This window comes from Trachemys scripta, chromosome 5 (genome assembly GCF_013100865.1).
Source record: "Trachemys scripta elegans isolate TJP31775 chromosome 5, CAS_Tse_1.0, whole genome shotgun sequence".
Classification (NCBI taxonomy): Eukaryota; Metazoa; Chordata; order Testudines; family Emydidae; genus Trachemys; species Trachemys scripta.
In genome coordinates, this window is record NC_048302.1 from 121,195,299 (window position 1) to 121,207,642 (window position 12,344).

The 12,344-nt window shown below is 41.3% G+C and overlaps 1 protein-coding gene across 3 annotated transcripts in view; it reads left to right on the forward strand.

The window, feature by feature from the left end:
* ZFYVE28 (zinc finger FYVE-type containing 28) overlaps nt 1-7,962 on the forward strand; it is a 292,274-nt gene extending 284,312 nt beyond the window's left edge. For all 3 annotated transcript variants that reach the window (XM_034771176.1, XM_034771178.1, XM_034771177.1), the window contains 2 exons: nt 3,724-3,827; nt 5,646-7,962. In XM_034771176.1, the coding sequence (XP_034627067.1) occupies nt 3,724-3,827; nt 5,646-5,777 (236 nt within the window). In that variant the 3' untranslated portion in view covers nt 5,778-7,962. The remainder of the gene's footprint in view (nt 1-3,723; nt 3,828-5,645) is intronic.
* Nucleotides 7,963-12,344: the final 4,382 nt, after the last annotated feature.

Sequence of the window (12,344 nt, forward strand, 5' to 3'; positions counted from 1 at the left end):
CCACGAAAGCTTATGCTCTAATAAATTTGTTAGTCTCTAAGGTGCCACAAGTACTCCTGTTCTTTTTGCGGATACAGACTAACACGGCTGTTACTCTGAAATCTCTCTATTCTGTTTGCAGATCTCTAAAGCACTGGTAGACAGTGCCTCAGGGATTAAGGATATTGTACATTTCCATTTCCTGCTGCATGCAGAGCTAGTGGAGCAGTGCAGCTCAGGAGAAGGTGCATAAAATAAAAGCCTGTTGGTGCTGGTGCATCGTTCACCCTGCTTCCAGCAGTGTCTTCAGAGTAATGCTTGGAATTTAATTTACAAAGCTTGCTGTACTTCCCATCATATTATATTTTTATCCTCTCATGAGACCTCTCTTAAACAATCTTTCAAAAATCTCTTCTAGAGAGCTCAATGTTTAGTACATACAATAACTCCCAAAAGCCAGCTCCCAAGGCTGTGTGAGACAGGGGCTGAAGATCCTTGGAGAAGGATCCTGTTGTAAATTGTATTGTCCTTGGTGCCTGCCTGGTTTAAAATATGGCTAAATCGTAAAAGGCTCAATGCAAAGTGTTGAGCACTTTGTCTGCAATCCAGCAAAGCTCTTAAGCACATGCTTCCCTTTAAGAAAGCGCCTACTGGTCTCAAAGTTAAGCCTATGCTTTTGCCCCTCATAGGAAGATTTTTCAGCCACAAATTCATCTACAGGAATGAACACAGGTTTGGAAACCATGAGTCTCAAATTTTAATCTGGTCCCACCACTGTGGTTCTGAGCAAATAATTTATCTCTTGTTCATTTTTAATATCTGCAAACTGACTGATTTACAAACCTTACAGGGAAAATGTGACTGAGGATTAATTAGTTATGTTTGCACAGCATTTGAAATGTTCTATATGCGCTCAGCGTTATTTCAGGGATATGCTGCAGTGCACCTGATATTGGGTTGATGCATGTGGGGTGGGAAGTAAAAGTCAGAATCAATAGGGCAGAGTGCTAAACTCACGGCTGCACTTGAGCTGTTTTAGCATTTGCTGGGTCACTAGTTAGGAAAAGGAGTACCCTTTAGGTTAGCTCACAATATACTGTACTGTGATAAGAAGAATGATGAGTGAGCCAACAATAAGATTCATAAAGTCACTTTGGGGGAAGAATTACTATATTTAATTTTGAAAAGTAATATATAGAGTGATAATATATGTACACTCCTCCTATATCTTGAGTACCAGTGAGGCATATAATTTTCCAAGTAATATTGTCATTCTACATGTCAAGGAGGACACAAAGGTAAACACCACCTAATTTGCAGTGAAGTTAATCTGGCAGTAAAATTCTTGTGTAGCCATAAACTCTGGGTTATAGGATATTGGTATGCTTATGAAATCAGGGCATATTTATTCCAGTACTTCTTTATTGGAGGTATTTATTCCATTTATTCTCTTTTAGGAACTTGCTTTTTGGCAATTTAGTAACTTTTTTTCTTTCCCAAGTTTTTTAGGCCTACTACTTAAATGATTCTACCTTCACACTTGCATTTTGTATTTAGATATTCCCCCTAAAAGCACGGCCTTCGTCCAATCAGTCCTCCACATTTTGAATAATTAAAAATGAAACATTCCTTTCTCTACTAGTTTAGTTCCCAAAATATACCTAGTTGTGCATTTCAAAGTATGGGAACTCAGAAAAGTAGAAAGCCTTTTGAATTTTGAAGCTGTGCTCGTAGTTTTTTCTTATTTTGTTAACCTGCTTTTTAAAATATTTTATTTGTTGAATTGTGCGTATGGTTTATTTTAACAATCATTGCTTTAATTTTGTAAATTTTACATGAAATTAAAATAATATTTCACAGAAGATTACATTGGGGGATTTGACCTTTTCATTCATTTAATTAAGTCTCCCGCCATTGTTCTTCCTTGCTGACCCTACCTGCAACTCATTTGCCATTTGACCTGTGTATTAAATGAATCATATGTTTATCTCTGTTTGATACTGTGTTCCTTGAGGAAGGGATCTTGTCTCTTTTCTGCTGATAAAGCAGCAGACATATATCCTGCACACTCTAATAACCAAGAGAATCTAGACTCTGGGAATTTGTGTAAATATTTCCAGGAGTTTACCTTTCATTATGTCCAGAGAGTCAATCCTGGGCAGCACTTAACTTGCCCTTGATTAGATTTTTATTAACTTAATTAAGCAATGGGCTACATCACTTTGACCCCCATAATTTCAGGCTCTCCAGGGTTATGTCAGCTTGTCACTAGCAGAAGCAGCTGAGCAGAAGTGAGCCTAATATGTTCTGCTTTTCAAGGGGCAGCTCACGTCACTGCGTTGCTTTTGTGGAAGATTACAGAAGTCACTGAAAGAAAAACAAGGGCCATCTTGTTAAGGAATACTTTAAAATTCTTTCTCTGTTAACATTGGTTGTACCCTTAATGGTGCTCACTGTTTGAGTTGAGGTGTTTGGGTTAGGGATCAAAGCTGTTACCTTTAGCATAGGTGGTGGGTATAACAGGCCAGCCGCCAGGGGAAGCTAATCCTCCCCTGGCGCAGCCGCCGCTGCCAGATACTGGGTTGCAGGTTTTGGTGGGTTGCATGGTAGGGAAGATTTTGCTTATTAACATGAGCCATGCAGGTTCCAGGGTGGCTGAGGAGGTGGTGTTTGCTACTCAGCTTCCCAGGTTCATCAGTAATCTCCCTGGACTCCAGAGAGATTACTGATGAACCCGGGAAGCTGAGTAGCAAATACTGCCTACTCAACCACCCCGGAATCTGCATGGCTTATATATAAATCTCAGGTTATTCAGGAAGAGCTACTTTTGCTTTCCCCGGGTGGCTTGGGGTCTCGGGAGGGGAGGTGTGGTGTGACTGGGGGATCGCCCAGGACTCCTCCCACAGTGTGGGGGCAGAGAGGGGGCTTGGGGTTCCTGCCAGCCCAGGGTTCCTCTGGGGAGGGGGAAGGGGCTCAGAGCTCCACTCATGGTGGGGGGGAGGGAAGCGGGGCTGTGGGCAGAAGGGTGGGGCTGGGGGGTTAGCTTCCACAAAGGGGAGACCACCTGCCTCCCAAGATCTTTAGAAAGGTAAAGGCTCTATTTAAACTCAATGTTTTGATTGACTGGAGCTTCTGATCCTGTGGTCTTTGTGCAGGCAAACTTCCACTAAGAGCAATGAGTGTGTTTCTGAGGGCTTAAGCAAGGAAAGAAGGATCAGGCCCTTAGTTGATTATTTGGAGAGATATGGGGCGTGAGGGTGTGGGGGGGTTAACCAAATTGAGGAAAAAGTGGGTTGCCTTGTCTGTAATGAAGCCTGACGGGCGAGTGAATACAACGCTGTACTCTAGGCTTCTTCTGTTACATTGCCAAAAAAAATACTTATGGTTCCACCCCTGTAATTAACATTCCTGCCTTTTACGCTTTCCCTATCATTGTCAGTTTCACAGGATACTCTTTATTTCCTATGTTAAAGGGCTGTGCAGTGGTTCCATATTCTGTTAAATGACTACCCTGCTCTACCCCAGAGGTGGCTGTATTTTAGTGGAGGGAGAAGTGATCCCTCTATTAGCCTTTTCTCAGCCTAAATGGATGTTTGCAAAGCACTTTGAGATACTAGTCAGAAAGCTACTATTGTTATATACATTTAATATTTTATTCCTCCTGTTCCCTGAAGGCCCCCAAGTAGCACTTGGTTATTTTTGTTCTAGTATGATATATGCTCCGTGTTGTTGTGTTTTTGATAGATCCTCCTGATTGGGTACCAGATGAAGTCTGCAGCTACTGCACTGCGTGCAAAGCTCCTTTCACAGTAATTCGCAGGAAACACCATTGTAGGAGCTGTGGGAAGGTAATGACTCAGTAAAAACAACTGATACGTTGTCTGCTGAAAAGAAGAGCAAATTCATGCAAACCACAGGAATTCACACTGCAGAGGCAACCAGGCACTCTGCATCATAAAAAAACTTGAGCTCAAGATTTTTTTAACGGACTTGTGATTTTGGTTGTCTACATTTGTGGGTGCCCAATTTGACACATTAAAAGGGCATGATTTTCCGAAAGTCAGGAGCACTCATCCTCTCAAAATCAGGCCCTTTTAAGGTGTCTCAGGTTGGGCACTCAGACTCAATACTAGCTTTTTAAAATCCTGCCTTGAAGCTTTAACAATTTCCAGCAGCCTGCAGTGTGGGAATGGCAAATGTTCCAGCTTTGAGCACTCTGTGTCACTGTGTCCTTGCTTTTGCTGTGTTTATGTGGCATACATGTTGTGTACAAAGTGTATGAGCGGCTCAGCAAGTGTGAGTGGAGAGTGTGTGGGGGAAGGTTAAGCTCTAGTCATACTGCGGTCCTGTGAACTGAACAGTAATGAGTCTCCAGTCCTTTCTGCACTTTCTCTCTTACTTGTAAGTGCACAGGATAAAAAAGAGATGCGATATAGAATGGGTGTTTCCAAGGAGACATGCAATTAGTCCTTTCTTACAATGTTACACTTCAGATGCAATTTTAATAATGCTTCAAGTGTCCAATCCACCCGAGTCTCACTTATGCAAGGAGTCTCATTAACTTTGATAGCACTGTTCATGTGAGTAAGGAATACACACATAAGAGATGCTATGCAGGGTCAAGATGCAGTTTATTGTAGTCACGGCCTGATGAGGGCTTTTAGCTAAAATTCACTAGAAGGTGTTTGCCATAGAGTTGCCATCTCAGACTGCTTCTTCATTGCATGGAGTGGCCCTGCAAGCTCCCCACCCTCAGTTTCCCCTTCTCAGGAGTCTTCAAGAATACATGTAGGTTAATAACACCCATGTCATTGTCTATATTAATAAACTATCCATCTGAAATCCCAAAATGGACTTCAAAGATCCTGGCTCCAGCACCTTCTGTGATGCTTGGCTCTTGATCAGTCTCAATCGTCCTTCAGACTGGAAGACTCTCGGGTGTACCCCCCGGCGCCCTCCACTAGAGTTCAAAAGCAGGAATAACACAAACCGTGTCCACCCACCTGGGCTTCATAAAAGTCTCACATCCCTCCTGGGTCTTTTCTGGCTCCCTCCCCCATTACGGGATAGTGGTCTTAGGGGTGCACCTCTGGGCCTTCCTCTTGCTCCAAAGTCTGCTCCTCACGCTACCCAGGCCTCTTGGCTTCTGTCCTATCTCCCTCTTCCCGGAGAGCGCCTGCAGAGCTTTCTGTTCTTCACTGCTTTTCGCTCAGGCAATGAGAGCTCTGTGTCTGCTCTCTCTGTCCCCTTTCTCTCAGTTCAGGCCTGACTCACCCAGACTCCCTCACCCAGGAGGACCCAGGTACCTTCTCTTAAGCCCAACTGGGGGGTCAGCTGACTAGTCACAGGTGCACTGGCCTCTTCCCTCTTAAAGGGCCTATGACAGTGTTAAGTATCAGAGGGGTAGCCATGTTAGTCTGGATCTGTAAAAAGCAACAGAGAGTCCTGTGGCACCATTAAGACTAACAGAAGTATTGGAGCTGAAGCTTTCGTGGGTGAATACCCACTTCGTCAGACGCATGACAGTGTTGTTTCCCAGTTCCAACATCTCACAGAGGAGGGTCATGCACATAATTTTCTGTCCCTTCTTCTTTAAGAAAACTGCTTTAGTCATGTCAAATACAAAAAAAATGTAAACTGGAATCAATCTCTCTTGTATTTTTCAGATCTTCTGCTCTCGCTGTTCCTCCCACTCTGCTCCATTACCTCGCTATGGTCAGATGAAGCCTGTCCGTGTTTGCACTCACTGTTACATGTTCCATGTCACTCCTTTCTACAGTGACAAAGCTGGTATCTGACATAATAAACTAGTGATGTACCTATTGGAGTCTTATATGGACTGATATTACATTTGATCTAAGCCAAGAATTAACTTGAAAGAAGGACCATGTGTGGGCACGTAGGCTTTGACATCCATTACTATAAATTTTGTACAGGCAGTTTTTATTGCATTTTATTAAGCTGCAAAAGGGAAGCATGAAGCGTCTGTAGCTGTTAGGCTACAGTACAGTCTTCCATAAATTTCTAACGTTAACGTTACAATGCCATATGCAGAATAAAATGCACTGCGTGGAAAGAAATAGGGCTCAGAGAAATGAACAAACGCTGCTGCTTATTTTACAGATTAAGAACAGAGTAGGTGGTTGACTCTAACTTACTCTCACAGCAAATCATTTCCAAAGCTAGGGCACTTCTGCATTCACTAGTGTTCTAGGATGCTTCTGAGTGTGAAGGTCAGCTCTTGTCTGCCGGTTGCTATTCAGCTTTTCCATTACTTGATATAAGCTACCTAAGCTAACATTAATTGAGGCAAAACATTTCAAACTTACATTCAATATTCATTCTCTTTGAACCAAATAGGAAGAACTGAAGTTTCCAGAGCAGTACATTTCTGTTGCCTTTCATTTATTCATCACAGCAATAACTCGGTGTCTTCTAAAAATTAATTCTTACATATTTTAATTTAATTCTATATAATTTGTGGTGATTGAAGTTGTTTACATGCAGCATAGTTCAAACCAATTCCTGGTAATAAAAATATAACATGAGAGAGACTTTGGTTTGCAATATCAGTGATAAAATACTAACCTAAAAAACAGCTCCAGAGGAAATAGTCAACAAATTAATGAATTGCTGTTAAAAAAAACAACAACATATTTTTGGAAAAGTTAAGCACTATAAGTGTCACATGTTACAGAACTTATCCCAAGCTGTGTTTTTTAAATTTTTAAAATGATTTTCTAAAGGCAAACATTAAACAATACTGTATATTTTTATTCAAAAGGTCTGAAATATTGGCCTAGCATCTGAAGTTTCTTATCGTCCATAGTTGGCTGAGTAATTTTATAAAATATTTCATACTCTTACTTTTAGATCACCCTGCTACCACCTCAGAAGACATTTACATTTATTTTAAACACCATGGCTAGATTTTGGTTCTCCTTGGATTGGAAAAAAAATTCACATAGATTCATGCAATGATCTTGCACAAATTGCTGTGTGAGTACTAGATTTTCAAAGGTGTTTGGACATGCTTTGAGTTAGCCACATGAAAAGAACAATGCAGCATGCTGCGGTTAGGGAGGAAATTATAGCAAGAGCTTTTTGCGGTATCCTGTTTGGTGACTTGCAGTATTACACAGTGTTTCAAGACGACGGAGAGAAGATAAAAAAGTTGTTTGCGCTATTTTGCTCAAGAAGGGTCCTCATTTAAAATGATAAAGCAAAAACTGGTCAGTGTTTGTGTGTGTGTGTGTACATTCCCTTTGCTTTGTGATTTTTTTTTTTTATCCAATGCAGATGAGCCATATAAGGATATACAGCTTGTTGAAATTGCTGCCATGTAAATCAGATAAAACAGCTTCACTAGTTTATGTGAAATGCACAAGCCTTATGAAGCTAGCTGTGAGTAAATTCAGCTGTGATATGTTCTCCTCACTTTATTTATATATATGTTTTTTGCAAAGTCTCTTTCACATAATCCTCAAATTGGAGTGTCACCATTCACCAGAGTTTAGCTGGCTCAGGGTGGGTAGCTTAGATGTGAGGTGGGTCGTATGGTACAAGCAGTGATACTTATTCAGGCTTAAATCTCAGGCTTCACATTGCAATGATTATTGCAGTTTTATTTTTCGAGAAACAACAAATCTAATGCTTCTTTTATAGGATGAAAAAAATAAAATGCAACAAACTTCAATTGTGAAATAAATATGCACAAAAGTTGCTTCTGTGAAAAAAATCTCATTTAATGGACTGAATATTATTTATTCAAGCTTGTTTTTATTTTGTAAATGCTGTAATTCAGAATCATTTCCATAAATATGATATTTAAGGATCTCAGACACTATAGTTTCTTATGTAAATACAAACTCCTATTTCTCTTACTGAAAAGCACAATGACTACTATATCAATACTAAAATGCATTTGCCTCAAGGAAGACTTTCGTCTTGTAATCTCTTCAGATAATTAAAATGTCAAGACTTTCTACTTCCATGTGCTGGGTTGCTGTTTCATTTATTGGTCGGTTTGCACACAATGACAGTTGACATCCTGTCAAAGAAATCAGTCTCAATCCATTCACACTGTACCCAGTTTATAGGTTTCACAGGAGAAACAAAAGGCTTACACTTTTAGGGAGAAATTTTCCTCTGTGCAGAGGGAAAGCGAAAGGCCTATTTAACATTCAGGTCTTAAATGAGGCATAGGCCCTTGAGCTGGTGTTCTACAGAGGGGTGAATTTCATCCTTTGAGAATGTGTTGTACGTTATGTTCTTATATGCAATGACTGCTTCGCAAATTGGATATACTGGGTCAGATTAAAGAAGAATCCATTCTGTGAATGACTAAAATCTTCAATAAGAATAATCTTCCTTGGATTTACCTGAAGTGTTCTTTATACATATGCCTGATACAGTGAACAGCACAACATGTCAGTTATGAAAGTTGTGGGAGTGCAATACATCCTGTGAAACAGGTTTAAAAATCATCTGAAAAGCTATCTTTGGATGGCCCTTTTACTCGATAAAAGCATGTTGTGGCCATGTAAACCACAGCTCCTCAGGACTATAATAGTAGTAAAAATTGAACGGAGATGCTAACAGTAACAACTAATTTTTGTATCTGTGGGCAAGGTAACAGTTTCAGTGGGGTTAGTGTACAGAATATTTAGGGCCAAATAATGTTCCTACTGACTTTAGTGGAAGTTATATATAACTGAGGGCAGAATTCGGTCCTAAAAGAGCATGTCCGTGGCATGCACAATGGTTCACAGTATGTCTAGGGCAGGAAACAAGGCAGTCTTGAGTTTTTTCCCACAACCATGATTCTATTCCTTCTTGTTTGCCAGCTCCTTTTGAAGGGGTCACGGGAGAGACTGGAAGTGAACAAAAGCAGCATTACCTTTGATGGCTGTATTTCACGTGGTCATGGACCTCTCCTAACAAGCATAATACATCTGTAACAAGGCTGTTTCTGAGGAAGCCAAAGAAAAATTATAAAATAATCGTCTCTCCATGTTTATATTAATGAGTCATTGCTTCCTGATCGCTCTCATACAGTTGGTAAAGTGGGATGGGGTATCAAGGGTTCCCTCTTGTCATGAAAGAAACAGGAATAAAAACTATACTTTGACTTCCAAGAGCTCCTGTTAGCCAAGAACCTCAAAACACTTTAAAAACATTAAGCAGGCCTCACTACAGCCCCATGAAGAGGTGGAGATCAAATGGATGGGCAAAGAAGATGACTTTGTCTGCATGTTGTCTGAACAGAAGGGGGGCAGAGAGAGAGAGAGAGAGAGAAGAATATTGTAGGAGGATATAACAATGGGCTGAGTGGGAGATTTTGCTGGGGGGAAGAGTCAAATACAATTCCACCACGATCTTTCCTTTGAGCTGGAGGAAAACAGCAGCACTCTCAGTATCTTGTCCCGAGCTGAACTCGCTGTCAGATTAAACAAACTGGAAGATGCTGCGTCTGCATCCTCGGTTACCTTGGCAATCCTCTGATATCATCTCTTCACCACGTGCCAGGGCTGCAGCTCTCCATTCCATTACAGGCAGGCAGAGAGACTTTTATGCTTTCTGCTTCATTAAAATTATTGCTTAAACATCTTTATTTGTAATTACAAAGGGTTATGCTCCAGGGTCAGATATGTATTTCTAGATAGGAATGAATGCTGTACCTTGCTGGTAATGTTTTGCTGAAATATGTTGTGTATGATGAGCAATCTCCTCCCTGGGGAATTCTTTGAGCACTAAGTCTTCCAGTCTCTTCCATTTTCACTCATTTATTTTCCCTTCCCACCATACACTTCTCTCAGTTTCTTCTGCATAGAAACTGGGCAGAATAGGATGCAACCTCCACTGGAGCTCATTAATACTACAGTTCATAGACTCATAGACTTTAAGGTCAGAAGGGACCATTATGATCATCTGGTCTGACCCCCTGCATGCTGCAGGCCACAAGACCCTTCCCTGGACTCTGCCGTTGAAGTCCCCAATCCTGTGTTTTAGTGACTTCAATCGGCAGAGACCCTCCTGCTAGCGATCCCTGCCCCATGCTGCGGAGGAAGGCGAAAAACCTCCAGAGGCTCAGCCAATCTACCCTGGAGGAAAATTCCTTCCCGACCCCAAATATGGCGATCAGTAATACCCCGAGCATGTAGGCAAGAGTCTCTAGCCTGACCCTTGTTGGCCATTATGCTACGGTATTTACGTACCATTGCTTGGTTTTCCTTGGCTACTATGTTTTACCATTAAACCATTCCCTCCATAAACTTATCTAACTTAATCTTAAAACCAGACAGGTCCGTCGCCCCCACCGTTTCCCTCGGAAGGCCGTTCCAATATTTCACCCCTCTGACGGTCAGAAACCTTCGTCTAATTTCAAGCCTGAACTTCCCCACGGCCAGTTTATATCCATTCGTTCTCGTGTCCACATTAGTACTAAGCTGGAATAATTCCTCTCCCTCCCTTGTATTTATCCCTCTGATATATTCATACAACTAGAGGCAATGTTACAAAGTGATTCAAGGAGCTTCCTTTCCTATTGCTTCTGTACAGTGCACCTGCCAAACCCAGAAGTGCTGGATGATTTTGAATCTTCCCATGCATGTTAGTGCATGATGCAAATTCTAGACCATCCGGCTGGCCTGCTAGCATTGTCACCACTTAAAAAAAAAACATATACCAACAATTGCCACACCAAGGTGTCTAAAATGCAGCACTATTTCCTTATTCTTAGAACAAGAGAGAAGGCAAGGCCAGTATCTCAGATCCCATGTGTTAACTGTTACTAAATACTTTATCGCTGAGAACACTCTATTTTACATTAACTATTATTAACACTGTGATAGGAGTTTCTCTTGGCTTTTAAAAAGGATACAAAAGATAAGAGGTTTGTTGTTTGGCTGTTTTTAACCACAGGCCTGTTCTCATCAGGGCTAAAATGTGAAGATAATATTACCCTTAATAATCAGTATTATCGGAATCTGCTCGCAGTTGCTTCTGTACAGGAAGCAGCCTATTCTCCGATAAGTTGGTCTGAACAGTTTCAGCCATTAATTTCACCACTTGTTTTTATGAACCATGAGGGATCTGGGTCCAAAGCACAAGCTTCCTCACTGACTTCAGAACCTAAGTGAGTAAAAATAACTGACATTCTGTCAGAGGACACCTCTAGTCACAGATCTGTCTCCACAATGGCAGCCAACCCATTGTGGATCTGATCAGGTTGATTGCAAAATACATGGAAAAGTCCTCGCAGTATGAAAGGTCTCACTGTTTCCAAGTGGAGGTCACCAGGACTCATCCGTCAGCCACTTTAAACAATTCTGCAAGAGATGGCAATTATTGTTCATATATCCCCATGGATACCAGAGACACAGTTTTAGTAGACAGACTCTGCCCTTTACAGCTTACGCTGTCAAGGCCTATGCCTGAAAGCTGTTGAGTGGCTGCCATTTAATGGAAGTGGAAGACATTCAATATGCTGCTGGAGAAGGTACTCAGCATGTTACAGGATTGGAGTTAGAGAAGGAACAGTGAGAAATGTCTGACAAAAAATGGGGAATATGGACTGATGAGCTGCACTATAACATGGAAAGAGCCCGTGCACATTTTGGCAACTCAGTATTAGGCCTGGATGTGCTGACACAATTTTTTGAGGGCCTAAAGTCAGGGAAGAGGGTGTGAGTGATGTTCACTATTGCATGGCCAGACATAGCAACCTTGAATAGCTGGGCCAAAAAAGGTTCTAGTGTGTATGGGAAAGGCAGACAAGACCAGGCTTCTTGTTCACCTTTCTGTTAATCACCCCAATCCCAGAAAGTGAAATCCACACAACAGTAACACTGCTGACAAGCATTCATAGAGGATTTTAACACTTGAGTGTAGGTTAAACCTAACTCTTATTCCAGAAACTGTTATTTGTCTAGTCGCATAATAATACATGGTTCTTTACAGGACAATAAAAGGCATGGTCATTGCCCCAAAGGGCTTATACTTAAGTTCAAGGAAACACAACACAAATAACACGTGTCCTAGGAAAAGACTAGAAAAGGATGGGAGACATGAACAGGCAGAGGAAAGGAAGTATTGTCCTGAGGGCTATGATTATTAGACTGTGGGTAAAGTTTTCAAAAGCACCTAAGTCTGATTTTCAGAAGAGACTTAGGAGTCAGTTGGATTGAAGCGCTTTTAGGAACCTAAGTCCTTTTGACTTTCAATGAGAGAGAGATTCCTGAGTCTTGTTTGAAAAGGAACTTGAGTCTTAAAATAAAATAAAATAAGGGAGCTATCCCATCTCCTAGAACTGGAAGGGACCTTGAAAGGTCATTGAGTCTAGCCCCCTGCCTTCACTAGCAGGA